This window comes from Asterias amurensis, chromosome 3, assembly GCF_032118995.1.
Source record: "Asterias amurensis chromosome 3, ASM3211899v1".
In the NCBI taxonomy this organism is placed as follows: Eukaryota; Metazoa; Echinodermata; class Asteroidea; order Forcipulatida; family Asteriidae; genus Asterias; species Asterias amurensis.
In genome coordinates this window covers 7,577,713-7,604,072 of record NC_092650.1, presented here as the reverse complement: position 1 = coordinate 7,604,072, position 26,360 = coordinate 7,577,713, and the positions used below count along the sequence as shown (strand labels likewise).

Genomic DNA, 26,360 nt, shown 5'->3' with positions numbered 1-26,360 from the left:
ATTTGCGACGAATTCGATTTCGAGACCTCAGAATTAGATTTTGAAATCAAGCGTCTGAAAGCACAAAACTTCGGGTGACGATTGTGTTTTTTTTCTTTCATTTAATTTATATTATCTTGCAACTTCGACGACCAGTTGAGTTCAAATTTTCACAGGTTTGTTGTGGTATGCATAATGTTGAGATACACCAAGTGAGAAGACTGATCTTTGACAATTACCAATAGTGTCAAGTGTCTTTAAGTTTTCGTTTTAAAATGTATGCGTTAATCGTTTCAATCTATGTTTTGATGTATTCTATGGAAGAATCTGACTCAAATATAAAGTGATAATCATGGTTTGTGCTTCCTTCATGTTTGTTTTGTTTAAAATAAAAGTAATTTATTTTAAATTGATCATGACTAAGCATTTAACCTTAAAAAATGGTTTCAAGACAGTGGACACTATTGGTAGTTGTCAAAGACCAGTCTTCTCACTTGATGTATCTCAATATATACATAAAATAACCAACCTGTGAACATTTGAGCTCAATTGGTCGTCGAAGTTGTGAGATAATAATGAAAGAAAAAACACCCTTGTTACGCGAAGTTGTGTGCTTTCAATGCTTGATTTCGAGACCTCAAATTCTAAACTTGAGGTCTCGAAATCAAATTTGTGGAAAATTACTTCTTTCTCGAAAATTACGTCACTTCAGAGGGAGCCGTTTCTCACAATGTTTTATACCATCAACCTCTCCCCATTACTCGTCACCAAGAAAGGTTTTTTGGTAATAATTATTTTGAGTAAATACCAATAGTGTCCACTGCCTTTAACGAGCACCGCAAAAAACCGAGGTGTTGAAATTGACACCATGGGTGTTGTCAACTAATAGATACAAAAAAATGTTTATTTTTTTAATAGTAATTATTATAATTACCAGATTTGTATAGCACCATTCCATCTAGACCATGTTTATGTATATATGTACCTGTTTTGTACTTTTTGTGTGAAATGCAAAAGAATAACAACTTAAACCATACGGTGGTAAAACTACCCTTATTTATATGCAACAACAGTTAAATTGATGTTGATGCTGTTAACATTTTTATTATCCATGCGGTATGTGACAGCACATTAGTTTTCACACCCCAGTTTTTGCAGTGAGCCCACCTCGGACTAAATGTTTAATTTTAATGTAATGAATCACCTCGTTGGTTATTTCCCTTACTTATTTTTGTTCTTTTCCAAATCTTCCCTCGTTTATCCTGGGCCCCACCTGCCAATCCAATGCCTAAAAATTACTATAGTCAAGTGCATGCACAGTAATGTCCCCAATTCTTTGAACGTCGGTTAATCAAAACTTAATAATTGTTTTTTTTTATTAGTCCCTGTTCCTTTACCAGACGGGTGGCAGCTCTCCAAGTCGTCTCTCGCCATTATTTGTACACAATTTTAAGTGTTAATAGTGGGGTGTATGATGAATAGTGTTGCAGAGACTTGGTAACAGAGACATGGCCATTCGCTGGCGTCGATGTGTTTAGGTGCCGACGCTGCTTGGGGGCAGCCATTCTAACTCGAAGTTCCCTACCCTCATTCACAATCAAATGGGTTTTGTCCACTCTAAGTAATTCCTCTTAGTAAAGTAGTGATTTGTTTCTTGCGTGTTATACGCCTCCTCTGCTCGAATCGCACCTCTTTGGTATTAATTTAAAACAGAAAGCTCGCTGTCGAATTTGTTGGATTGTCCTAGTTTCAGGGGAAAGACCTAATATTAACGCGTACATTCCGTCGTGTCTGTTTTAAGCGCTGGGCACAATGCATAGCGCGTGTATGGCCAATGGCGTTCAATATCCCGTTTTGTCATGTGACCACGTGCTGGTATTGAGTAGCTTGCTTGAAGGGATTAGAAAGAGATGTGGCCGGTCCCCCTTGTGACATTTACTTATGCAAATTAGTAAATTAGCATAAATATTCACATACCAAGGCTCACATACGATGCTGCTTTTTCCTTGTACCATCTGTTTGCAATAAGCTGCAAACACAAATGATGAGGCAAAGTTGAAAGCTAGGCGTTTAAAGGTCGAATTAAAAGGTAGCAATAATTTCAACCTTTTCAAAATAATGCTTATTTTGATAAGGTACCAACGCTATGTTTTAACAGGTAAAATAATTATTAATACCACACAAATTTATGTTGCAACTTGGCTTAAAATTATAATCCCAACCCCTGAAAATAAAAATCTTTGGTTTTATTTTTATTATTGTGGGTTTTCCATTTCACTGCAGCGTCTACTGAACATTAAAAATGTTCAACATACAATAACCGTTGATTAACAGCTATGTAACCTTGAGGTACACAATCGAACACTTCGCGACAAGCTTCATGCCAATAAGACAATTTTCTTATACGTTCCCCTTGACTCAAGCACCACTACTGGTCATGAACCGACTTTTATGCAAATCAGGTCATTAGCATAAATAGCCTTACGCATTGCGTCGCCTTGTCTTGGACATTGCAGGCATTAGCGCATACGACTTTATGCAAATGATACCAATAACATAGTCAGAGTCCTATTATTATGCTGAACCATGCACATCGAACTGGCATGAAAACCCTAGCCATTGAAATGCCTTGCTGTGAACTTGCGAAGTCTCTGACCGTGTACTGACTTTATGTTAATAACCAGTAGGGCGACGCGTGATTTCCATTAGTCTGCAATTACTACAGATACGAGTCTTGCATGAAATTACATGACCTTCGATAAACCAGCACAATTCAGCTTTACCTACAAAGATATTTATATACAGATATGTTCATATGAGATGTGTGTGTGGGGGGGGGGGGGGGTGTTTTTCGAAACACCGTAATATAGTTGCACACTCTAGAGGACTGTATTGGTGGAATTTTAATACGTAGAGCCTACTGCTAAAAAGCTTCCAGAAACTGTGGGTTTTAATCCATAAAGTGTATACTTTGTCTTAAATTGATCTGGCTCGTATGTGCAGTTTTAGACCTGTACATTCCCAAAGTTTTGTTATCTTTTGCTAGAATAATCTGGCTCGTTTATGCACTTCTAGGTCTTCACATTCCTATAAGTTTGTTATCGTTTGCTAAATTTACCTGGCTCATAAGCATTGTTACGTTTTAGGTCTTTAAATGAATTCCTTAAGTATTTTGTTTTCTTTCATAGGTAGGAAAACCCCTACAAAACATCGATCTGAGAGGTAGCCACTTTTATAGTCTGAGCCCACCGCCCGCACCCCCCCCCCCCCACACCCCCTCCATCTTCTCAACTCAATAAAAGGCGCTTTCATGGGAGAACAAAATGTAATTACGACGGACCGGCTAAATATAGTGCAGACGTCAGCAAATGCATTCGATTCCGTGTGCATTAGTGCCTACCTTTTTTCGGCATTTTGGCCTTTTGCTTGTTCCTCCAGAGGAATATATTTGCAGCAATGAGGAATAAGTTTGCCTGGTGCTGTACATACTCGGCAGGCAAGAAGAATTAGAAAGCTATAGGGTTCTTGTTCGGTTTCATTACAAGGTTGGAATAAATTGGCATTGTTGCTCGTAAGCAAAGGCAATGCTCACTCTCGTAAATTAAACAACATTTTAGAGCAACTACGTTTTTTTTTTTTCAGCGGTGGACAATGACAACCGCACGCCGTTTTTGTCGGTGCCTTCAACGGTTGAATGCTCGACCTCTAACGATTGAGTTGCTCCAAATTAAATGTCATAGTGATTTTCCGTCGTCATGAGATATATTGGATCAAATATTCTGAGAACGTAAGAACACCAGTGTGCCTTGTCGAACAATATACGACGGGGATGGTATTATAACAAAAGTGTGTGGGTTTCAGTACGGGGTATGTTACCTGAAGCGGAAGAGCCCGTAGCTTAACTGGGGCAGAGCGATGAGAACATTGTATAACTAGTAAAGGTACTGCCCTGATTTTACTCTTGCATACGATATAGCCCGACTCGTAGTTGGTCACGGCTGCGGCTGTTGCTAAGTCAGGCTCAGGTTATGGCTATTTCCAATGGCAGCCTTTGCTTCATGTTGATCCAGCCGTAGCAATAGCCGCTTATTCGAACACGGCCGTATATTGAGGCTGTGTCCGATTTAGCGGCTACGGCTTGGATACGGCTGGACCGCCTCGTCAGCACGTGTTATAGTTGTATATGACGTCATATAACTGTACAGTCGTAGCCATAGCTCTGTATAGCCGTCAATTCGGATACTTTCTATTTGCTTTGTGCGAGTACACTCTCATCATGTTACAGGAACACGTTGCCTTGGATCGGTCGAGTAGGTATTTGAAAAGCGCTTGAAACCGTTTGTTACAAAATGCATATGGTTAGAAAGATAACTTAAAAGTAGAATATAATGATCTACACAAACATGCCTCAGAATTTCACGGTTTTCCTTTTACGTCGCGAAGTAACACGGTCGGCCATTTATGGGAGTGAAAGTGAGGTGACGCGGGCACCAACCGCATCTCCGTCTGCGAAATTTACGAACGGGTACCACGGAAACGAACCTTTTTATAGATTCAAATTTATCGAAATGTTTTGATGATTTCTTTCAACGCGGACATTTAAGACAAATAAATTTCTCATGATGTTTATCACCAATACCATCTTTATATTGTTTTTGATGATGGTTTAACATATTCGGGGTCAGCACTTTTGAATAATCATACGCTAGCCGGTAAGTGTTTTTTTGGTCTGCTTCGTCGGTCAGTTTGTTTATTTGGTTCAGTTTGGTTTGTTCCTTCTCAATAAAACGGTCCTTTCACTGTGGTTTGCACAGACACCATGTCGTTATGGTCATTGATTAGAATGGTCCCTCGGGTATGTGGTAAAAGGTTTCCCGATCGTGAATGACAAGCGGCAATGTTCATTCACAGTCAATAGATCGACCTCTTCCACACAATTCTATGAAAAATCTCTACTCTAAAACATGTCCAACGTTACGTGATTTCTTCCCATAAATGAAAATGTCAATAGTAGCCTTGTGAAAACATTAAAACCACTCAACGGTTTATGTTTTTCTTCAAATTTGTATGTAAAAGTTAAAAGGCTTTTTTTGTGTATAATAAGACATGTCTGTGTCATTGTTCAAGACTTCCTTAATGCTTCTCTCCAACTTCTCAATTAAAAAATGATAGTTTAAAAGATTCTTATCCTTCACCAAAAGGCCTTTATCTCATCCAACTAAATCGATCTGAATGCAGCCATTTTTCTCTCCAAAACGCTTTAACCAAAAGACCCGTACAACTCTGTCAGTTAAGATTTATTTCCCCCAGCTTCTAAGACACTCGGCTAGAGTTTTAAATCCATTATTCGGCTGTTAAGGTACACGACCGTTTTGTAGAAGGTTATTTAATGGGCCATGCAGGCGCTGGTAAGAGTCCCCGGGTAAATTGCAGCCAGAACCGATATTGTGACAGAGACATGAGTAGGAGACTTGGTGAGTTCCCATCAGTTATTGATGAATGGCCACTTAGTTATGTGCATGGCAGATCTGCCATTAACGCTTCCTTCATTTGCCCCTTTGTGTATGTACTTTACAGGGTGCGGTTAAAGAACTTCCCCGATGTCACTCGGGATTTAAGTCACACAAGGTAAGCTCCATCGAGGACTAAACGGATGACGAACACCTTCTCAGGTCAGTTGCGTGGGACAATGTGTCAAAGGTCGATATTCCTTGTTATTTACTACCAATATAACGAATAACAAGTATTGCTAACCAGGGAAGTTTAAAGGCAGTGGACACTATTGGTAATAACTCAAAATAATTATCAGCATAAAACCTCACTTGGTAACGAGTAATGGGGAGAGGTTGATAGTATATAAACCATTGTGAGAAACGGCTCTCTCTGAAGTAAAGTAGTTTTCGGTTTAGAATTTAAGGTCTCGAAATCAAGCATCTAAAAGCACACAACTTCGCGTGACAAGGATGTTAATTTCTTTCATGGTTATCTCGACACTCCGACGACCAACCGAGCTCAAATTTTCACAGGATTGTTATTTTATGCATTTGTTGGTATACACCAAGTGAGAAGACTGGTCTTTGACAATTACCAATAGTATCTAATGTCTTTATAAGCGCCCAATAATTGGTTTCGCTGATGGTTGATTGCTCCAACTCTGATTGGCTCCCGAAAGTTGCTACTTTGTGCGCACGCTCATTGGGGTGTTCTCATATCACACACGTGTCAAACAATTTCAGGGCGATAATGCTTCAAACGTTCACATAGTCATCACCCTTCAACAACTTACTTGGTAACGAGCAATGAAGAGCTGTTATGAGAAATGGCTGCCTCTGAGGTTATTTAGTTTTCGAGGAAAGGGTAATCTCTCACTCAAATAAAGACTTTAGCTGATTGGAAGCATTTAATTATGCATCCGAAAGCAATCAGAAGTAGGGGAAAGTTTTTCTTTTCTTTTCCAAACGCCAAGCGCCTTTAATCTGCATATTTCAATCTGCATGTAGATCAGTGACGAAAGAGAGGGAACCAGTTGTTCTATAGTTGGTCGCCTTTGCCGGTTGTCATGTTTAAACGCGCACGTGGACTGGATCGACCACAAGTTTAATTGAATTGTACCATTATTTGCAATTATCCAATTCAAGTGGTTATGAGTAACCAACGCATGCTGGGGAAAACAGGCGTGGTGAGATCGATCACCTCTAGAAACGAGGATGCCCTTGCACTGACCTCACTATCGGCCACCGTCAGCCCATGATTTTTGAGCCTCACACATTTTGGCGGACTTGAGTGCCTGCGTTTGCACAATATCACGCACTTTATAAACACAGACACTTTATCTAGATAATCACAAAATGGCTACCGAACTAAAATGCCAAATCAAATGAAAAACGATCCCTTTTCGAAGCGACGGCTTCGGCTTTAGATTCGGCTCAGACAAGCTCGGTCCCTCGATTTTTTTTTAAATTGCCCGTGCTTTGCCTGAAGCCGAATCAAATGCCGAGGCCGAAGCCGAAGGCCGAAGCCTGGGTTTACAAAAGGGCCCGTGCCAAACATTCCTTGTTGACATCATTGTTGTCAAAGGGTTGTGTGTGCACTAACTTACTAGACCGCAGAGAAGCTAGTTTGATTGTAAAACATTCCGAACCGACTTCAAGTTTACATTCCCTCGTAAGTCAGTACGTTCGTCCTTCTTGACAAAAACATAGAGTTTGCTCTCAATGTTTGCTTTAAAAAGATCTTCTCACTAGTATACCCGCCCACCCCCCCCCCCCCCACGCCCCACACTGAAAGAGCAAGACACCCCACACTGAACAATTCAATCACTTGCTGGTTTTGTGTGTGGCACACTTTGGTGACAGCACAATTTCTTGAGGGAAATCAAGAAGAAGCATAAAAATTAGGTCCTGTCACCTCATCGCCCATCCATCGGTCTGATGAGTCTAGGCTTATCAGCCTTGAAAGAGAAAAGAAAAACACCCCTCGCATGTGAAGCAGCTAAATATAAATTACCAAGCCTTCGTCGATTAATAATTCTGCATCAGTTACCCACTTAAATTGTAAGAAACGTCGCAATTTCTTTGCACAATGGGGATTTTTGGTTTAGTCTTTCCTTTTGCGAGAGACTGTTCCTCCGGAACCAATAATCAGGCAATCATACTGTCTGTTCTGATTGCCACGATTCTGATTTTGTCTTTTGTGGCCATCTATTCCCCCAAATTATTGCAATCAGCGGACGAGGGTGGTATAAAACGAGGGTGACGAGGTTTTTGTAGGGGAAACAGGGGAAAGACAATCATAGACTTCATAGAAGTGGTGGATGTGTCATATCATAAAGAAAGGACGGTCATAGTGACACTTTAATATCAAACGCTTTATGTAAAAAGCTTTAAAGGCAGTGGACACTATTGGTAATTGTCAAAGACTAGCCTTCACAGTTGTCGTATCTCAACATATGCATAAAATAACTAACCTGTGAAAATTTGAACTCAATCGGTCATCGAAGTTGCGAGATAATAACGAAAGAAAAAACACCCTTGTCACACGAAGTTGTGTGCGTTTAGACGGTTGACTTTGAGACCTCAAGTTCTAATCTAAGGTCTCGAAATCAAATTCGTGGAAAACTACTTCTTTCTCGAAAACTATGGCACTTCAGCGGGAGCCGTTTCTCACAATGTTTTACACCATCAACCTCTCCCCGTTACTCATCACCAAGAAAGGTTTTATGCTGATAACTATTTTGAGTAATTACCAATAATGTCCACTGACTTTAACTTTTGTGCACGTTATCAGTTGATGACAGTATCAGACAAAAAACTCACTCTCCTACACTATAAGACTGTTTTTAACTGCCCGTTGCTTGTTAATTTTTGGGGAACATAATCCTTTCAAGAGCTCTGAAATGACAGATTAGAGCCTATGGATTCACCAAAATACATCCAACCCACCAAGCCATATCTGGCAAAGACTAGCCAGGAGTGGCTATGAAGGTTAAGACTAAGAAATAAGTATACTCATTCATGTGTGGGTTCTTAAAGGGAAGGTCGTTGATAGAGTTTTTTTTTTTTTTTTTTTAGATGGTAAACACAAGTTGTTTACCAAGAGCAACTTATAAGAGTCTGGTGGCATCATTAAACATTCGCTTCGACTGCACAGCTGTTAAAGGCAGTGGACACTATTGGTAATTACTCAAAATAATTATTATCATAAAACCTTTCTTGATAACGAGTAATGGGGAGAGGTTGATAGTATAAAACATAGTGAGAAACGGCTCCCTCTGAATTGACGAAGTTTTGGATATAGAAGTAATTTTCCACGAATTTGATTGCTATTTAGAATTTGAGGTCTCGAAATCAAGCATCTGAAAGCACACAACTTCGTGTGACCATGGTGCGACAAGGATGATTTATTTTCTTTCATTAATATCTCGCAACTTCGACGAACGATTGAGCTCAAATTTTTACAGGCTTTTTATTTATGCATATGTTGAGATGCACCAACTGTGAAGACTAGTTTTTGACAATAATTAGGGTCCAGGGTCTATTAGAGCTGAAATCATTTCGGTTGGCTGATAACTATCACTATTTCGTAATCACAGATGGTGGCCCTGTTTATAATGAAGTGTCAAGGAACTGTAACAATTACTGAACAGTATTATTACTTGTGGTTTCTTCTAAATGTAAAACTTGCGTTGAAACTATAACAGCTTTGTGAACAAACTCCCCTTCCTTGCAATTCGCCTTCTGCTGCTACTAAACAGGGCGCCCTCTCCTTGTTTAAAGGAACACGTTGCCTTGGATCGGACGAGTTGGTCTATTTAAAGCGTTTAAAACCGTTTGTTATGGAATGCATATGGTTAGAAAGATGTTTTAAAAGTAGAATATAATGATCCACACAAGTATCACTCGAAATTGCACGGTTTTCCTTTTACGTCGCGAACTATCACGGTCGGCCATTTATTGGAGTCAAAATTTTGACTCCCATAAATGGCCGACCGTGTTAGTCGACAGAGTAAAAAGAAAACCACGCAATTTCGAGGCATATTTATGTAGATCATTGTATTCTACTTTTACAATATCTTTCTAACCATATCGATTAACAAGAAACGGTTACAGAACGATTTTCAAAGACCAGCTCGACCGATCCAAGGCAACGTGTTCTATTAAAGCAACAAGGTTGTACGGCACACATGAATGGCTATTCCGTAATTGCTTTTAGATTAAGAATTCATTGCCCCAGAGATTGCATACGGCTTAGGATAATTTCCATAATGTATTTAAATAAAGTTGAATTTCAATATAAACCGGGTGGTTAAAAAAACGAGTGTTTTTACTTTAACAAATAAAATCCTTCAAACCTTTGAGATTATGCTAAAGTTTAACCTTCTGATGAAATCCCCAAGAGAGGGAAGTCCGACGCTTAAACAAACAATATTCAACCATGCAAATTGAACATCTCTTATATCGTTTCAGTACCCGCTGCCAACAAATATGATTCGAACTGCCTCTACCTACCGGGCAACTTCGGTAGTCTAGTTGTTAAGACACTGCTCTAGAATTGCAAGGGTCGTGGGTTCGAATCCCACCCGAGTACCATGCCTGATATATTTTTTTCACAGGACTCGGGAAAGTACTGAGTATACAGTGCTTTACACACATCGGTGTATGGGTAAAAAAAAAATACTCAACCAAACCGTTTATTGTTTTAATGGCACTGAATACACACAAAAAACTTGCAAATGTATAATCCATGAACTTTTCCACAGATGTTTTCTCCTGCAGTTATTATAAGCAGGTGTTTTCCACTTCTTTTGGTGAATTATAAGAAAAGGCATTCATTTCCATACATAATCCAATAAGACTAAATCATTAGAGACGTAACTTTGATAACTGTGCATCCAGAGATTGCATATTAATTGATGATTAAACTTTGTAGCAAACATTTTTGCCAAAGGAACTTACTCCAACGGGTAGTATGGTACATGTCATGGTTGTTCTGACGGTACACGGTGTAGACCAAGTCTTTAAAGGAACACGTTGCCTTGGATCGGACGAGTTGGTCTATAAAAAGCGTTTGTAACCCTTTTTTAATGAAATGCATATGGTTGAAAAGATATTTTCAAAGTAAAATACAATGATCCACACGAGTTTGCCTCGAAATTGCGTGGTTCTCTTTTACTGTGCGAACTAACACGGTCGGCCATTTATGGGAGTCAAAAATTTGACTCCCATAAATGGCCGACCGTGCTAGTCGACGAGGTAAAAGGAAAACCGTGCAATTTCGAGGCATGTTTGTGTGGATCATTGTATTCTACTTTTACAACATCTTTCTACCCATATGAATTTTATAAAAAACGGCTTTTCAAGGACCAACTCGACCGATCCAAGGCAACGTGTTCCTTTAATGGTTTGTTAATAGAAATAACTACTTTTCAGTTGTATTGTGCCAAGGGTTTTGGCAATTTGGCATTAGCTTTGCCTTCCTCCGTACCATCCTTCTTTTGGATCTCATTTAATGCAACGTAATTTGAGGTAGCCTAATTTGAAGCCATTGGACACTTTCGGTAAACAGTATTGTCCAAGGCCCACACTTCGTGTCGTATCACAACTTATATATAAAATAACAAACCTGTGAAAATTTAGGCTCAATTGGTCATCGGGGTAGGGAGAAAATAACGGGAAAACCCACCCTTGTTTCCGCACGTTTCGCCGTGTCATGACATGTGTTTAAAATAAATCCGTAATTCTCGGTGTCGAGAATTGATGTTGTTTTAATTTTTTCTCAAAAAGTAAAGCATTTAATGGAATAATATTTCAAGAGAAGTCTTTCACCATTACCTTCTGTAAACCCTGTAAATTATTCGTAAATCTGTGAACTTAAAAAAAAAAAATCTGTTCCGAAAGTGTCGAATGGCTTTAAGTTTTTTGAAAAAGTCGTCTGCATCACTTAATTATTTAATACATCTTATTATTGGCACACGTGCAGCCCCTATAAGTACCCTTCATAAAGCCCAACCATGTACATCAATGTATCCATAAAAATGTAGCTGGAACTTTAATGTAGCCCAAACTTGTGCCTTAATGTAGTCTATACTTAAAAGTATCCCAACCGTGTACGTAAATGTAGCTGGCGAGTTGAATTGTAGCCACAACGCTGTACCTAAACGTAGCAGATACATAAATGTAGCCCAAAGTTGTGACTTATTGTAGCCCGGACTTAAATGACTGGTCTACATTTAAGTCTCGAGCTGCATTACAAAATGCACCATATAAGGGTCCTGGGAAAAGGCGGAGCACCCTTTCCTTGGTCTCTCTACTTCACTTAAAGATAAAATTTAAGAGAAATTTGTTAAGGTATGAGCTTTTATGCCGAAAGGCAGAAATGTTTGTGTTGCGCAACACCAAAAACGTATAACACGTATTGTGCCTGAGACTAAACGTAACTCTTTTTCTCAGCTAGGTCCGTTCGCTCCAACTTTGTTCCGTGCACATGCCCCAGTGGTGTTGATCTTTGATTTATAAGATCAAATACTGGCTGTGGGAGGGCTATGTCCAAAATTGTGTTAATCTGTGAGTTATGAGATCGATTACTAGCTGTGGAGGCCTATATGTTCAAAATCTGTGAGTTATAAGATCGAATACAGGCTGTGGAGGGCTATTCGAAACTGAATCAACCGATTGCGATGTAATGTCCAAACGACAATAATGATTTACGTAAATATGTCAAAACTACCTGAGGTGTTTAATGTTATAGAATGATTTATACACATTCTTCGATCATCTGTTAAAATAATGTTTTCATAGAGAGGTGATGGACCGGCTTAGAAGTACGTGACATTTGCAGGGGGTAACTTCTCTGCACGGCCATGGGCATATCTGTCAACATACTAACCTAACTTGTGGTAAAACAAAAAGTAAAGCGAAGAATTTACAAAATATGTTGCATTGCGCCATTATGTTTTGAACTTCAGTGCTCGAAGAGGAAGGGAACTTCATGCCAATATACTCACATCACCATCAACGAATAGAATAACGTGGATTTTTTTTTCAGTGGAGAGTCAACCTCTTTTTTATCCCTTCCCCTGCTGATTCAGAATGACAAGCGATTCACACACCGTGAGTAATACTTCCCCAATACCTTGTGGTAATTCTTCCCCACTGCCTATCTCCTTTCTCTGTCTCTTGTGCGTGCGTCATGTATGCACTAAACCAGCCTCTGTGACATTTGCACCGGTAAAAAAAAAAGGCTGAGAAGGTTCGCCTTGTCGCGAAGACTTCACTCCTCAAACACAGATTGTATCAGAAACCACTGGCACACATCATCTTCTTTCAGAAAAAGCAGATGCAATGACTTGCTAAGAGTCTAAAATACATAAGTACAAGCCTGGTTTACCATGCTAGTTGCGTCCCAGCGAGCACTCCTCTTTTCTTTCCATGATTTGTTTTTCTCCTTCAAGCTGAGACAAGATGTTAACCGTATAATCGGAGGTGAACGTTCTGTGTAAACAACTTAAGATTTTCCAAGCATTGAGCCACGACGCGAACACGGAAATTCAATTTCAAAACAGGTACAGTTTGACCTTCGCAAACATCAGTCTCTTAAAACTGCTAGTTTTGAAGTTATGACTTGTTTGCTGCTTGGCTTGTTTTGTTTTCGGACTGGGAAGGAGCAACATCTAGTACAAAATTAGTTTGTTTACTGTCGAATGGCGTTAGTGAAAGGCTTCAGAATATTTTATTGGTAACGCGGCTACAAGCACAAAGGTTAAACGTTTACAATACATTTCACGACGAGGCGATGTGACCTTCAGTAATACCTACAATTAATGCATCATTTTCAGGGGAGACAAAATCAACGTATTGCATTTGTGTGGTGAGATTTATACCACACGAACAAAATGGTGTTTATTATCACGGGCGCAGAAAGTCCCAGGGGTAGGTGCAATATATTCCCCACGGGATACCAAGTAGTGAATCATCCACCTGCATTTTCAAGTGGTGAAAAAAAGTTATAATGTTTGAAACACTAGAAAATGAAGGGGGAAAACTTCTCCAAGTGCATTGCGGAAGTTGCAATTGCGTTTCTATTAAACTTGCAGGCTGTGAAAATTGCATCAGACAATGGGAATTACGTACATAGTCGATCTAATTTTTGGTTAAAAAAAGCTGTTGTGATTTACTGATTTACATCTCCAAAACTCATCCCCGGGATCCTTCACCACGGATCCAAGGCACGGACTGTCAATGATTAACGTCTCAATTTAGATTCCCTCAGCGTCAGAAGTTATTAAGGTTTTTTTAAAGGCTATAGTCTGAAATTGAAATGTCTCGTCCGCTGACTTTATTATTTCACTCTTGTTGGACAAAACCAAACCAAATAATTACAGTACCGGTTGAGAGTTTATTCACCACGCCCGCTGTCGGTACTCGAGAGACGTTTGTGGATCGCGATTGTGAAACACGACACGGCGCGAGACTGTTTTAAATACCTCCAAGTACACTCAACTGACAAGCCTTGCTCCGAATTCTGATAAGCAAACACTAATTTTCTAACACTAGTCCTGTCATCTAACATTATTGAAAAACCTCGGCAGCTTTTAAGGGTGTAGGTTTTGCGCACTTAACTTTATCCATAATAATGCTTGCTGATACAGACTTAATTAAGGCACAAATCTGCCAATGCAATACAAGATGGACATTGAACTATTGGGGAATTAGTTCTAGGCTTTTTTCTCCCTTTTGAAGTACCTCTTTATTCATTAAAACAGCACTACATTTCCTCTGGGTTTTTAAGAGTTGTTTTGTCTAAGGATAAACACGCACCCAACCTGCTAATTCAGACCAAAGCTACGCGAATTAAAATCTCTGTTCTGCAGTAATGTTTCGATGCTACATCAGAGTTTTGGATTATGTGTGTCAGTGTGTGTCTCTACCGCCCACATCTGAACGGATTTACCAATTTACTTCTGTAACTGTGGCTGGCTTAACATATAGGTCTACGAAGAGAACTGAACTGAAACTACAAATCAAGTACAGATAACCTACACGTTGGGTGACTAAGTCTGCAACTCAACGGACCTAGTTACAAGAAACTGCCCTCTCAATAACGCATGATATTGTTGATTTCTCTTGAAGGGAATGTCGGAATAAATATTTTTCCGAAATGGAACGACCAAAAGTGACAGTGGGGGATCTTAAAAACGCTATTATGAAGGAGCGTTAAGAAGGAGCGTTAAGAAGGAGCGTTAAGTACTATTATGTCAAATATGGACCATTTTATCCGACTAGGTTTTGGGGGCTTCAGTTCTGCTACCATAGACCTATTCACGTGACGTGACTTGAGTAGAAGGCGCCTTCGAATAGGTCTGTGCGCTGCGGTGTACTAGACTGTGCGTTTCCATTGGATCCATCTAAGATGGCGGTTTGATGACGTCAATGCATAAGGCTGACAGATCGACGTAGTTTGGAAAGCATCTCTTTAATAGTCATAACATGCAGCAAGAAAGAAAGGATTATGGCTACTTACTATTGATGGTTCTACGTTTATCCAGTATCTTGTTTGCGTTCATCCTGGCCTCATAAAACCACTCCGAGTTGTTGTTGAGATATGGGTAGGCTAGAGACAGATCCTTCACCAGGATCCCACCATGATATCTGTACGCGTACGGGCAGAAAATATTATAATCCTGGAACTCGTAGCCGTCGTAACAATTTCCAAAGGCGAAGATCTTATCGTCGTTCTCCACGTTGGAGGCAACCACGTTGAAGAAGAACTCCTCGTTGTGCTGCACTCCGTCTAGGGCCTTGCTCCTCCAGATCCTTGTTAGAAAATTGGCGGTCTGTACCGTTCGCATGGCCTGCTTCATGTACCGGTTTGGGCCGTAGCTGGTGGCGCCCTTGTCCAGAGTAACAGCCCAGGTACCAGCTTCGCAAGTCGGAGACCTTTCAATGAAGTCAAGATAAGCAAGGAATCTACTCACGATACCCTCTTGTTCTCCAGACGGTTCCTCCAACCTGCTTTCTACGCTTGGATCGTCCTCAGCGGTTGTGTTACTCGTACCCTCATCCGTGTACCGTACCCCATTGCTGGGTGTCCCCGAACCTTCGGAATCGTAGACTCTGGTCTTAGCAGCCGTCTGCAAGAGCTCAGAGGTTGGCAGCGGTTCCGTGTGGTTGACGGCGAGTAGGCGAGGTGGAAGGAAGACTAGGCCAAAGCATAGTGAAAGCACGACGTACTGGTTGATCGCCTTTACTGGGCGGCTTGAGTGGGAGGCCATACCTTTGATAGTGTCCTGATAGGAATCCTAGTTGTGTTACAGGCTCGGTCCGCAATGAAGGCACACACTTTATGAAAAGCCTACTTTACAACAAGGCATGACACAATCCACAGGTGTATGTTGAGCTCCTAAAGGAAAAGAGAAACAAAGGTGTATTAGTTAAAATAAAACACGCAAACAAAACATCAAAAAAAGAAACACAAAATAAAACAGATAGTATTTTCTAATGTGATGCAGTTCTTTAAAGGCAGTGGATGAACACTAATGGTAATACTCAAAATAGTTATTAGCATACAACCTCACTTAGTGACGAGTATTGGGGAGAGGTTGATAGTAAACAAAACAAAACGCTGTGAGAAACGGCTCCCTCTGAAGTAACTTATAGTTTTCGAGAAAAGAAGTAATTTTCGGCGAATTTGATTTCGAGACCTCAAGTTTAGAATTTTCGAGGTCTCGAAATCAACCATCTAACAGCACACATTTTCGTGTGACAAGGTTTTTTTTCTTCCATTACTATCTCGCAACCTCGACGATCAATTGAGCTCAAATTTTCACAGGTTTGTTATTTTATGCAAAATGTTAAGATACAGCAAGTGAGCAGACTGGTCTTTGACAATAACTGATAGTGTCCAGTCTCTTTAAAATGTGCTCCAAGATTGAATAGTCGTAGTTGCATCTCCACTACCTTCGGCTTCTTCATACGTCACCAAAAGGTGCACAAATTCAAAACAGCATTAGTGGCAAGAAATAACAAGTTAACGTCAAAACTCGATTTTGAAGAAAAAAAACTTGCCATTTCATGCCAGTTTCCTAAAAATTTATCATCCAGTTTTCTGAAAAAGCAAGTGACACTCATTCAAACAATTTAATACTGTTTCAATCAAAGAAGAGTGTTTGAAATCGTTATTTTGTTTGTTTATATTGCTTATTTGGGAAATTAAGTGGGTGTTTGTGGGTTTATTCGCACTTCTCCAATTGGTTGGGTCGTTGTTTGCCGTCACCAAACATAGTTACATTACTATAGACAACATAATGTTTTGTTTTTTCGTCCACGTCGTATCCGTTCACATTTCTATCCTTTCCCGTGTTTTACTTGTTCATCGCCCTACAATCGCAGTTTCCCTTTTTTTATCCAAGGGTTTCTTTATCCGTTTTTCCACAGGATGTTATCGTCTGTTTTCTCTCTTTTTTACGTTTATAAATAACTATATATTTTTATAAACCTGCTTTCTCTACATGATTGTGTTACCCCTTCTTTGGTCTAGTAATTCACCGTTCCATTGACCATTTTGTCCTCTCTACTCTATAAATGTTATTGGAGTGTAACCAACCTATTGTTTGTTAAACAGTTTGATTGCCTATAATTTTCCTGGACTTTCTGAATGCCTTCCGATAGTTCTGTTCTCCTTTTATTTGTTGTTGCTATAAATGAATATGTTATCTTGTTTGTGGTTGTTTAAAGGATTTGGGTACTTTTTGTAACACAAAACACAATGTCAACAGACTTTAGATTAAACTTACACCATTTGAAGATAATGAAAGTAGAAAGCTCACCTTAAAATATTACTAGCTGGGATGTACTTTTTGAGAAATGAGTAAAACAATGTTACGAAAATACGTTTAATACATGCTAAAATAATGTTCGTGACTTGTACTCATTTCCCAAAAACTACAGCACCTCAGCAGGTAAAATTTTAAGGGAAGCTTTCTACCACCATTATCTTCAAACTGTGTAAGTTTAAAGTCACCTGGAAATAGAATTTGTTTTTCTTTCAAACATAAGAGTATATGCTTACGAACAATAAAACAATTTTTTTAGTAATTGTTTGTCACGATTTATATGTTTAAAAAAATATATTAAGTTGTTTGGGGGCTGACTCCGCCTACCCCTTTTGTGACGTCATTCAAGGCAGACTTTGCCTGCAATGCGTATAGTAAACACACGTGCAAAGTACATGTACGTCCAAGTCGTGAGTTGGTACATTTCAAAAAGTGTTTTTCTGCATTCAGCAGCAATACCTGGTCGGCATTGCCGGAAAAAACAAAAACAAAAATTTTTGAAACGTACAAACTCACGACTTGGTCCGTACATGTACTTTGCAATTGTGTTTACTATACGCATTACATGCAAAGTCTGCCTCGATTGACGTCACGAACAGCGCCCTCTTGGGTCGGGGTCTACTCTTAAATTTGTAAATAACATAAGAACTGATTTTTAAAAACCTTAGTTAACTGTTTATTCACATTCAACTCATCAAAACACATATATTAGTGACAAAAGCTTTATTTTGAAAAAATACCACTTCCAGGTGACTTTAATGTAAATATGTGGACGTTGGGTTTTGTGTCCTACAAAATGTACCAAAACCCTTTAAGCCTCGGACGAAGATCCGGTTTGGATTTAAATCTAAGGCCATCTCCCTTTAATACTAGTTTCATATAATGAATGATTATATAAAACCAAAACATAAAGAGGACTAATAAAACTGTAACAAATTTGACAAATAAATTAACAAACAATAATTCTATGAAAATGTTAATCAAAAATTGCAGGGGAGGCTCATAACATGTAGATTAGAAACGTTTAAACCTTCGGACATGCAGTCATTTTGACCCTGCACAAGTAATCTACAGATTCAAAGATGAAAAGATAGCGCTTCAAACCCAAGACCCTTTCAATGTCAGAATTAGGCAAATTTTTTGTCTGTACCGTTCGTGACGTGGGGTGTTCAATCGAGCGTAACTGACAAGTCAATTTCAGTGCTTCATTGTTTAATTTATTTGGCACTCAGCTCTTTTGTTTTATCCCAACGACACAAAATCAAAAGGTTATATTTTATTTCCAGGCCTTTTAGTAATTCCAAACACTTTGTGCATTTTAATAAAGAAGAAGGCATACGCAGGTACCGCTTCGGTCGTCATCGAACTTCACTGCAAGAAAATGGCAAATTGTATTCTGATTTTTTTTTTTATTCTAGTTGGGAAGGAGTATGCCCCCCAAAAAAACTCCATTAAAGCCATTATACACTTTCGGAACAGAACAAAAAATTTATGTTCACAGATTTACAAATTACTCAATACAGGGTTTACAGAAGGTAATGGTGAAAGACTTCTCTTGAAATTTTATTCAACGAAATGCTTTACTTTTTGAGAAACGATAAAACAATTACCAATTTTCGATATCGAGAATTATAGATTTATTTAAAACACATGTCATGACACGGCGAAACGTGCGGAAACAAGGTGGGTTTTCCCGTTATTTTCTCCCGACTCCGATGACCGATTGAGCCTAAATTTTCACAGGTTTGTTATTTTATATATAAGTTGAGATACACGAAGTGTGGACTTGGACGATACTGTTTACCGAAAGTTTCCAATGGCTCTAAAGGATCTGTGTACGTTTGGAAATTACTCTAAAATTAATGTCAGTAAAAACTGACGTAGTTAATAGTACGCAGCTCTGGAAAGCATAATTTATTTTGAGAAAATACTTCACTTCGAAGCACAACGGTTATGGATAAAGCGTCACTTTTTATCACAAACCAAAATTATAATGTAAGAAGCTTGACCGTGATTACGCTTCGCAGATTGTGTATTTGTAAAGGAATTATTATTCCGGCTTGGACATATATTCGCTCCGGAGTTTCGGTGAGATCTCGAAAACGCAAACACCTTTTAAAACAACATTTTAACAGGTTAGTTATATTTTAGACAACTACTTTTATATATGATTAAAACAATCGAACGGTTAAAAAAACCAACGGTACATAGCTCCCGTATGATCACAGAGAAAACACAAAGATCATTGACTCCAAAGAAATACAATTTCTACTTGATGGAATAATACATCAATCTAACATAGTGAAGTTTAAATTAGTGTAAACAAAAGTGTAACTTATTTTGCAAAACTATAGTTTCTTTTTGGCGAGAGAAATGTCTATAATGCAAAAGGTCACTAATGTATTTTATGTATATAAGTTGACCATTGAGCATTGTATTATACAAGCATTGAATTGGGTATCGATGAGAGTATGACGTGTAAAAGACATTTGTGGGCTTTAGGGCCATCGCAGATTCTCCTTGAAAAGGTACAGGTAGAATAGCAAGCAATACTGTCAGTAATTTTGACAATATTTTGAACATTGCTTGTCATACAACCCTTATCTTTTCGAAGGACACATTAAGTCTATGATGGTCATTATAGCCAGATTAATGACTGTGTACACTATTGGTAATTACTAAAAATAATTATTAGCATAAAACATTACTTGATAATGAGTGACGGGGAGTGGTTGATAATAATAACAAACTGTGAGAAACGGCTCCCTCTGAAGTAACGTAGTTTTCAAGACAGAAGTAATTTTTTACGAATTTGATTTTTGAGACCTGAGAATTAGATTTTGGGGCATCGAAGTCAAGCATCTGATAGCCCACAACTTCGTGCGACATTGGTGTTTATTCGTGCATTATTATCTCGCAACACCGACGACCAATTGAGCTCAAATTTTCACAGGTTTGTTAATTTATGCATATGTTGAAATACACCAAGTGAGAAGACTGGTCTTTGACGATTACCAATAGTGCTCATCGAAATAGTAAAATGCAATGATTTTACCAGTGATTTTAAAGTGCACCCCTGTCCCCTCCATATTTTTCCAATCGATGAAACCAATTAGTAGCTATTTCGAAATGTTAAAAAGAGGTTCGAAAGTATGATATACTTTTCTCTAAATATGCGTTTCTTGTGTCTTTCTACGTAAACGTAATAGAGTCTTTGTGCCCTTTGGAGTACGTGATGGCCCCGAGTAACTGGCTAATAAACATGGTTGTAAATAGGGGTAGCGGGATCCCTGATGAGAGAAATCGGGTGCGTTCGTTTAGCTTCCCTGTGTCGACCCCGAAGTGTGGGGGATTTTACTTCAAGGACGAACGTGGGTAATTATCTGCACACGTTCGTCCTGGAAAAAAAAACGACACACCACGGGGTCGACCCAGGGAAGCTAAATGAACGCACCCACAATAAAGGCGGATGGGCAGCCAATTGCATCCTCAAAATCCAATGGGCGTGGCCCATCAATGGTGTTAACTATTCCATGAAAGTATAATGGAAGCAACAATAACACCATGGTTAGAGCCCCTTCAAATATCACTTCCTCATGTATATCTAATCCAAAGGATCGGATTAATGGTGTACCTGCCTTAAACCCAGACAAGAGGGCAGGTGTTGATAAAAGACTGGAACGAGGAAGTAATGGAAAAGGTATCATGAGATGTAAACAGAACATCCAAGTCAGCACCCTTAACGCAAGAACTCTTACACGTCAATATAATACAGAAGAATTGATCGTAAGCTGGATTGAGGAAGTACTAGGAAGGGTCTCACGAGATGTAAACAGTTCATCGGTTGACCTCCAAGATTGCGGCAGGACGGCAGGATGACGTCATGCAAGGTCTTATTGTAAAACAAAATTAAAAAACATTGACATAAACTACTTGACGAGCAACCGATGAAAATACAGCCTCCCCCCCCCCCCTTTACTTCTGAATTTGAAGGGGGACTGCATCAAAATGAGGGTCTGTGTTAGACGGGAAAGTTACCGAAGTTGTAGTTAAAACTTCTCCTGAATTCACGGTGAAGCAGTTTGTAATACAACATTCTTTTTCTTTCTTTTTTCTTTTTTCCCTTTTTCCCTTTTTCCCCTTTTTGTCCCTTTTTCTTTAAACAGAAACTTCTTTCCAGTTAAAATCTTTAAAATAATTTCCTCGAATTATGTCATTGATTTGCCCAGATTTTTTTACTCTAGGAAATAATCAAATTTTGTGTTTACAACAGGCATCGTCAATGTGTCTATTTCTGACCGATGGATTCACAGCGAAAACATTTCATTTTTAAAGAAGAAGAGGAGAGAAAAAAAACCATCCTCGAATTTCACGAGCGGTTCAAGATGAAATGTCTCAACGAGGCGTTACCCGAAACTCCGGCGCTTGTCCACACCGGAGCTAATCGCTCTCATGAGCTTGACGGGCTCGGAGGCGTGCTGAGACCGCACTATTCTACCCACATATCACGGTAACACAATCGGAGTAAGGTCCAGGTCAAGGCAAACATAAACCTTGTGCCTCGGCTGCAATTTACATAACATAGACTAGCATGTCGTCGCAATCTAGGGGTCTAATATCAAGTGTGATAGAGGATGGGATGAAAAGCTTATCTTCCAATCTATTTTTTTGCCTTTTATACCGTAAACTTATTCCTGCGCATATCGTGTGACTGATTGTTATGCATGTCCAAGAGTTCAAGAAATGACCCTCTTGTGCATGGTTTTATTTCTGTGGTTAAGTTTATACCAGGTCATCACGACGGAAGGAAATTAAAGGCGGGACTTAATTTGATTTTCGTATCTATGGGTCTGTGTTTTGGCGGGACGAAAGTGTGAACATCTCGTCTGCACATGTTTGTTTTAGCGCTGACGGAATCTTCAATGACATTGCAACAGTAAGAAAAGTTCACATAGTCAAACTCTGCTGAAGTATTTCATTTAAAAGATTTTCGTTTAATTATCATTTGTACAATATGCACCTTGTGTTTTCTTGATTTGTTTTTAGAAGTTATTTATTCATCATTTTACAAGATTGGTGGAGATGAAAAAATAGTCACACATAGTGCTTAGGTTTTGTGTGATTAACCATAATACGCGAAATAAAAACCTTTGATTGGGCTTAATACGTTTTGTGAGTCGGAAATAAAATGTTAAACAACCATGCAATATTTACACCACGTAAAAAAGTTGAGTTGTCACAGCAGGACATCAGCCGATACAGTTTCCTATGGTGGCATGGTTTCATATATTTTCGAAGGAATCTATTTTAAGAAACAAATTGTATTAGGTGTGATCTTTATAATAATTGATCAACTTTAAAAGTTATGTTTCGATAACTTTGCCAAAAGCAATTTTAACCTTAAATTTGCTCACTCGTTACGAATATTTTTTAAAGAATGAAAAAAAAAGAGACACTAATTTGTTTCCTCTGATCCACAGTTGCATGGATTGTGTTAGTCCACAAAGTAATACAAAAAAAAACGCAATTTCGAGGCATTTTTATGTTGATCATTTACTCTACTTCATAAAATTATCCCATATAATGCTTTCAAAAGTTTTGTATTGCTCAAACTGCCAAATCCAAGGCAGAGAGTGTCATTTTAAACCATTCCAACTCATGGTGACGAAATTACTACACATGTTGTTCACGCGGTGCAGCCATCTTTAATTTGTTCCATTGACACCAATGTTACCAAACCGAGGCTGGAAAAACAAAATAGTCTGGTTCCTAATTGCAAAATGATTATTTGCATTCGTTATTGATAATCGCTACGAGGAACATGAACAAATTGGAGGCAGCATGGTAAAGATCTATTGCTTGACTACTGGGACCTGATTGATATCTTATCCGGAAATCCATCTCCCCCGTCAGGTTTGTCTGTTCAGTCATTTCCATTGAAACAACCTGAAATGACCATGTACGACACTACCTATACCTTGATGCAAATTCACTTTTCTGTACAATACACTGTGCTCGCGTGTTATGTTTTTTCTCTACTATCATTTATTTTGTAGGCCTGCCGCATGCTTTTATCCTGGGCATTCATTTGGTAATTGTCAAAGACCAGTATCCTCATGCTGTGCCCCAACATATGCATAAATACCAAACCTGTAAGAATTTGGGCGCCATTGGTCATCGAAGTTGCAAGAGAACAATGCAAGAAGAACAACCATCTCAGATGCCTGGAAAGACATGCATGAATCCTTTTTCAGATTTAAATTTGGGGAGAAAAATAACCTCTTTCGCAAAAACTACAATACTCCAAAGGGGTTCGTGTCTAGCAATAGTTCATAACAAGTTAACTTTTTATGGTCAATAATGATATTTGTTTGTTATCAATTGAGCCCTTCCCTTTAACCAGTAGCATAAGAGTATACACATTGGTTTTTGGAAAGCAAATTCACGCCTAATGAACAATAAAACAAATGGTTTTCAGAGCACCATCTAACGTAATAGGGATCATTTCAATAGCGTAGTGATGTTCATATTTCTTTTTATTAGAGACGTTGTGCATGATCTTATATGTTTATTTCGATTGCACCAATCGAAATACAGAGCAGTGATTTTGGTGTCTTCAACGGCTTTTTTGTTCATGTGATTTTCGTCATTAAGCAATGTTCATGCACTGATGTACACGACGGCATTGTTTTATTTTCTTATTAATTTTCACTACGGGAACCCGACCGCAACAACAGAGGAGATGGGTTTTTTTCTGTTGACATTTCTTCGCATACAAGTGCGTTTACATCACATCTTTCTCCATGATATTCGTTCACAAGACACGATTTAACTGACTGATATCGCATGTGAGTTCTCCCCACAGCCAGTAATATTACTATACAACCACAAATTTAAAATTACAATATATCTTATCCATATCGTATATATTGGCATAAAAGTGGTCGTACCACGCTCGATAATGACGGTGTGTTGTCGTCATAAAACGTTGGATGCACTTTTCCCCTAACACGGGCAGAGGTCGTGCTCATAGCGGATGTGTCATAATCCCCCTTTAGACACGTATAATTGCTAGTTTCTCGAAAAATAAGGTTTCATATTCAACACTGGGAATGGTGTGCTTGTTATGGAGCGTATAAAATGCATTCAGCCTGTGAAATACCCGTATTGAATGGTATCTCTTTCATCAGATGTACGTGCTTTCTTCTGACGAGAGTTTTTTGTTACATTTCACGAGGATTGAGAGAGTTCATTTAATTTTTGTCAGCCATTTATCTGTGAATTTCAACGAACTATCTGACGGTAATGGTCTTCCAGATTGCCTCGGAAATTAAAAGTGTCATCACTTAAGGATAATCTTTACACGTACCAGCTTCAAGCGCACCTGCTAAAGTACAATGACATCACTGTTGTGTTATGAATATGCAGATATCAATTAGTGTTGTTTTTCGTGCCCGAAATATTTTGAATTATCATCGGCGTAAATATGAAATATCTTTTAAAATAGATGTGGAAGATCGCTTTAAACAGCATTTAGTTGTGACTCTCCGTAATATCTGTGTTTATTAAACTATATTGTTCTAACTTGCTTAGATTTTTAACAATTGTCATTGGTCGTTCTGTAATTTCTTAACTTGCTTAATGTGTTTAACCTCTGGAATCCGCCCCGGGGACCTTTTATAGGGAACCCTCTTTTTTATTTCATTATACTATCGACTGTCTAAAAGTATGATACATGACCTGTAAATATTGTTTTACCTTTTCATTCATTTTGTATACCTACTCAGCCATATTCTGTATTTTGTTTATAGACCCCTTGCAAATGATATCGCACTCTCAAAATAGCGCCCCAAACTGAGACAAGCAATAATGACCATAGGATCGCCTGCTTGTTTTACACCGTGCCTGAAGCACATGATGCAAATTTTATAGAACCGATTAAGGTTACCAGACTTGTGTGCTTAATTAAGGTCTAAGCAGAAAAGAATCCATGAGCGTAAGCGTATGGTTGGTACGATTTGCGTGGTTGCGTCATTCTTAAGCCTAATAATAGATTGCCTTCTTCCGCGATGACGGTTACACAGTGCTATAAAATACAAATCACAGAGTGAGCAAATCATTAGCCGTTTACCACATTCGAAAGCGCGTGTGCGCGTTGTCATTGCCTTTGCGTTGATTGCGTCATTAATCTGTATGGAAAGGTTTGCGGTAATGACTCGTCGACGATCAGAGCATACTGATCGAAACGTCGAGTTGAAACCAACGGTTCTTTTCAGAACCACCCCAATTCATTAGAGATAGTCATTACATGGCGTTACCGCAAACCTTTCCATATAGTATTTCCACCATGCAAAGTTTCAAATCCTACTCGTCATTAATCTGCTTACAGAAACTATCGGCAAATAAGCTTGTGTATTTATTTGCTACGGTTAGCAGTGTTTAGGAAACAGACATTATGTTGATGACCGCTCTGTTTACCACAAAGCGTCTGCTAAAACAGGCTTCATGAATGAGGGCCCCGGTAATGAAGTTGGGAGCATTGATTGTGTTGTTCCAGCAGACATGATACCCGAGGGTGTGGCCCTCGTAGGTTCGTGGGGTGGGAAAGGCTCATTGGAAATTACTTCTCACCCCTATTTAATTTCTGATTCGTGGTTATTACTGTTTGGAAATGAGAAAATGTTCTTGCAGAATATCAACATGGAAGAGCATCGTAGAATTGTTGATTATGTATATTATTCTAAGAAACGACGTTGCTATTTGAAGGCAGTGGACACTATTGGTAATTACAAGCAATACTAAAATAATTATTAGCATAAAACCATACTTGATAACGAGTAAAATTGGATGGGAAAGCCTGGTAGTATAAAACAGTGTGAGAAACGGCTCCCCCTGAAGTGACGTAGTTTTCGAGAAAGAAGTAATTTTCCACGAGTTTGATTTCGAGACCTCGGATTTAGAATTTGAGGTCTCAAAATCAAGCATCTGAAAGCACACACCTTCGTGTGATAATGGTGTTTTTCTTTGATTATTATCTCGCAACTTCAACGAC

At 38.9% G+C, this 26,360-nt stretch overlaps 1 protein-coding gene across 1 annotated transcript in view; it reads right to left on the bottom strand.

Moving 5' to 3' along the window:
* The window catches only part of LOC139934825 (probable G-protein coupled receptor CG31760), a 167,886-nt gene that overhangs the window by 135,331 nt on the left and 6,195 nt on the right, over positions 1–26,360 (bottom strand). Inside the window, exon 2 of the mRNA XM_071929228.1 lies at positions 14,998–15,876. Coding sequence (XP_071785329.1) covers positions 14,998–15,748 — 751 coding nt within the window. The 5' untranslated portion in view covers positions 15,749–15,876. The remainder of the gene's footprint in view (positions 1–14,997; positions 15,877–26,360) is intronic.